The sequence below is a fragment of the Stegastes partitus genome, unplaced genomic scaffold (assembly GCF_000690725.1).
Source record: "Stegastes partitus isolate 25-593 unplaced genomic scaffold, Stegastes_partitus-1.0.2 Scaffold183, whole genome shotgun sequence".
Lineage (NCBI taxonomy): Eukaryota > Metazoa > Chordata > Actinopteri > Pomacentridae > Stegastes > Stegastes partitus.
This window is the reverse complement of record NW_007577914.1, coordinates 649,578-654,092: the sequence shown is the minus strand read 5'-3', so window position 1 is coordinate 654,092 and position 4,515 is coordinate 649,578. Positions and strand designations below refer to the sequence as shown.

General features: G+C 42.1%; 1 protein-coding gene across 1 annotated transcript in view; it reads left to right on the top strand.

Annotated features, from left to right (window-relative positions):
- The window catches only part of LOC103356100 (parathyroid hormone 2 receptor-like), a gene marked incomplete at its 5' end in the record, with an annotated part of 96,370 nt that overhangs the window by 72,460 nt on the left and 19,395 nt on the right, over positions 1–4,515 (top strand). The window contains one exon of the mRNA XM_008280149.1: positions 1,463–1,623. Coding sequence (XP_008278371.1) covers positions 1,463–1,623 — 161 coding nt within the window. The remainder of the gene's footprint in view (positions 1–1,462; positions 1,624–4,515) is intronic.

Here is a 4,515-nt window from a genome sequence, read left to right as displayed (position 1 = left end):
TGGCATTCTCTTGATGAGCTTCAAGAGGTAGTCACCTGAAATGGTCTTCCAACAGTCTTGAAGGAGTTCCCAGAGATGCTTAGCACTTGTTGGCATTTTTGCTTTCACTCTGCGGCCCAGCTCACCCCAAACCATCTCGATTGGGTTCAGGTCCGGTGACTGTGGAGGCCAGGTCATCTGGCGCAGCACCCCGTCACTCTCCTTCTTGGTCAAATAGCCCTTACACAGCCTGGAGGTGTGTTTGGGGTCATTGTCCTGTTGAAAAATAAATGATGGTCCAACTAAACGCAAACCAGATGGAATAGCATGCTGCTGCAAGATGCTGTGGTAGCCATGCTGGTTCAGTATGCCTTCAATTTTGAATAAATCCCCAACAGTGTCACCAGCAAAGCACCCCCACACCATCACACCTCCTCCTCCATGCTTCACGGTGGGAACCAGGCATGTAGAGTCCATCCGTTCACCTTTTCTGCGTCGCACAAAGACACGGTGATTGGAACCAAAGATCTCAAATTTGGACTCGTCAGACCAAAGCACAGATTTCCACTGGTCTAATGTCCATTCCTTGTGTTCTTTAGCCCAAACAAGTCTCTTCTGCTTGTTGCCTGTCCTTAGCAGTGGTTTCCTAGCAGCTATTCTACCATGAAGGCCTGATTCACACAGTCTCCTCTTAACAGATGTTCTAGAGATGTGCCTACTGCTAGAACTGTGTGTGGCATTGATATGGTCTCTAATCTGAGCTGCTGTTAACCTGTGATTTCTGAGGCTGGTGACTCAGATGAACTTATCCTCCGCAGCAGAGGTGACTCTTGGTCTTCCTTTCGTGGGGCGGTCCTCATGTGAGCCAGTTTCTTTGTAGCGCTTGATAGTTTTTGCGACTGCACTTGGGGACACTTTCAAAGTTTTCCCAATTTTTGGGACTGACTGACCTTCATTTCTTAAAGTAATGATGGCCACTCATTTTTCTTTACTTAGCTGCTTTTTTCTTGCCATAATACAAATTCTAACAGTCTGTTCAGTAGGACTATCAGCTGTGTATCCACCTGACTTCTGCACAACACAACTGATGGTCCCAATCCCATTTATAAGGCAAGAAATCCCACTTATTAAACCTGACAGGACACACCTGTGAAGTGAAAACCATTTCAGGTGACTACCTCTTGAAGCTCATCAAGAGAATGCAGAGTGTGTGCAAAGCAGTAATCACAGCAAAAGGTGGCTACTTTGAAGAAACTAGAATATAAGGCGTATTTTCAGTTGTTTTACACTTTTTTGTTAAGTATATAATTCCACATGTGTTAATTCATAGTTTTGATGCCTTCAGTGTGAATCTACAATGTCAATAGTCATGAAAAGAAAGGAAACTCATTGAATGAGAAGGTGTGTACAAACTTTTGGTCTGTACTATATATATATATATCATGCACGATGTAAAAATGAAAGTGACATTACTTAAATTTAGATTTGTGTATGTGTCTCCACAGAAAACTGGCAAAGTCCACGCTTGTGCTTGTGCTGGTGTTTGGGATCCATTACATCATCTTTGTTGGGATGCCTCACACATTTGAGGGACCAAGCTGGGAGATCCGCATGTACTGTGAGCTGTTCTTTAACTCATTTCAGGTACTGCAGCAAAGATGTTAATTTTGTCTTCAATGTACAAATAGACTTAAGGATTTCTTTGTCATAGGACAAATGGTATAAAGTTATTAGCTGTACCTTGACATCTTTCGGCATCTTATCTGTTGCCTTCTTCAGAAGTGTCATCTGACGTGTGTGACGTGTCTTTATCAGCTGTTGTTCCTATGTGTGGCCAATCTGACAGATCCAGTGGGTGTGTCAGTTTGGCCACGCCTACCGCTGCGCGGTGGCCTCTGGAGCAGAGCTTCTTCCTATCCTTTCAATCATGTAACTGTGTAAAATTCTTTAGGTAGATTCTCTTGCTGCCGCATCCAGACTTTCCTGCCCGGACATTATTTCCGCGACTGCTCCAGTTTGAGCATGTGATGATGCCAATCCAGGCATGCAGTGCAATCTTGGAAATCAAGACAGAGTGCATTTTACATGGTCCATTGCCTGCCTGCCTGCCAAGAGCAGATCAGTTGCTCAGGTCACTTATGTTCCACAATGTTTTAGTCACTTTTGGTCACCTAGCACACCTTGATAAACCTTGTTAAACTCACACCATACCCTTTGTTTCCACTTTTTCATGTTTTTCAACCAATCAGTTGTGGATTATTCCCCACCAGAGAGAAACAAGATTAATGATTACTCTTACTAATGCTTGTTTGTTGTGATGAGCCTCTATATAATAGCACCCTGGTCGTACAGGCAATCGCATCAGTTTGGACCTAGTAACGTTTCAATATCACTTTTAATACCGCACAAATCTGAAGTACATGATTTGCAATAAGTGATTTGGGAGGACGTTTTTTCACATTGCAGGACTAATATTTATCCAAAAACTTGAGAAAGAGCACAAAAGACAGACAGTTTATGTGCCAAACACAACTCACCACACACCTTTTTCATTGACTTTGCTCTAAATTTTTAAATCTATTGAGATACAAATTGTAACGTTCATAATAAGAAGATTTTCCTGCGATCAAAAAAAGACGCTTAGTAATTCCCACCAATAATAAATGTAATCTGAGTTTGGTTTTTTTTGTGCTAAAGTTTAGTTTGTTGCTTCCTGCTGCTTGTAGTTTTCCCTCTGAATTTATCAAATACCTGCCGCATAAGACAGCAGGAGGATCCAGCATCACCAGTACCTTCATTTAATACTTGTGATTCTAAATTATCCCACAATGAGTATATTGTTCCAGGTCAGGATCAAGTGAGTCACACTGTGTACTTTTCTTCACATCTGAGCAGCCCGTTTATTACTTCCATCAGTTTGTAGGAGTCTTTCTTCTGAGATAATTAAATATCTGCTGCTTCAGAAAACAGCAACATCTTAATGTGTGTATTATACATGGAACAGCAGCAGTAACTAGGCTATTAGTTGTTTGGACAGTTTGATAAGCTGCTATTAATTTAGATTTAGTCTTTGGTTTGTTATTGCCGTTTACATCACTTGGTGTATTGACAAAATACAAATTTTTTTCCACTGATCTTTCTCTCACTGTGGGGTATGTCTGAGAAAAGCCTGAGGAAACTTAACCAGAGAAGTGGCCCACATCTAAATGACAGAATGCTCTAACTTTAACAGATGGATGAAGCCAGCAGTGTTCCATATCCCATGTCTGAAAGGGCCTAACTGACTACTACAGCTACACACAGCTGGGCCACCAGTTAAATGCAACACTTCAGTGAAATGAAATGAAATGAATGAATGAAATGAAAAATACTTTATTTATCCCAGAAGGGAAATTCAATATTGTAAAAAGCTCACTTTTTAAAAAATCAATATAACATATATACAACAATAATAATCAGTCAGTCAGTCAGACTTGTTCTTCAAGGTGATGGCTGTTGGCAGGAAGGAATTCCTGTATCTCTCCGTTCTACAGCGAAACTGACGCAGCCTCCCACTGAACACACTCTGTTGATTCTTCACTGTGTTGTGGAGAGGGTGGGAAGAATCCTCCATCATCTTCATCATCTTGTGCAGCATTCTTTTTTGAACAATCAGCTCCAGTGGTTCCAGAGTTATCCTCATCACAGAACCAGCTTTCTTGATCACCTTGTTTAGTTTCTTTAAATCTCTGGTTCTGATGCTACTGCCCCAGCAGATGGCTGCAAAGCTGATTGCACTTTCCACAACAGACTTATAGAAGACCTGCAACATCTTGGTGCAGACACTGAATGATCTTATCTTCCTTAAGAAGTAGAGTCTGCTCTGACCTTTCTTGTAGATGTAGTCAGTGTTGCATTTCCAGTCTAGTCTGTTGTCCAGCTGAACTCCAAGATATTTGTACTTCTCCACCACCTCCACCTCCACCTCCTCTCCCAGGATGTAGACAGGACAATGCTGCTTATTCTTGCTCCTCCTGAAGTCAACAATCATCTCTTTAGTCTTGCTGGTATTTAAGATGAGGTGATTATTTCCACACCATTTCACAAACTGACTGACTAGTTCCCTGTACTCAGCTTCTTGTCCATCACTGATACACCCCACAACCGCAGAGTCATCAGAGTATTTCTGCAGATGACAGGACTCAGAGTTGTACTGGAAGTCTGAGGTGTACAGTGTGAAGAGGAATGGTGAGAGTACAGTTCCTTGTGGTGCTCCAGTGCTGCTGACTACCATCTCAGACACACAACCTTTCAGTCTCACAAACTGTAGTCTGTTTGTTAGGTAGTCGTAAATCCAAGTGGTTGTGGAAGGATCCACCTGGAAGTTATGGAGCTTCTCACATAGTAAAGCAGGCTGAATAGTATTGAAGGCACTTGAGAAATCAAAGAACATGACCCTCAAAGTGCTGTCTGACTGGTCCAGATGAGAGTGGGCTCTCTGAAGCAGGTAGATGATGGCGTCTTCAACCCCAAGCCCATTACGATATGCAAACTGTA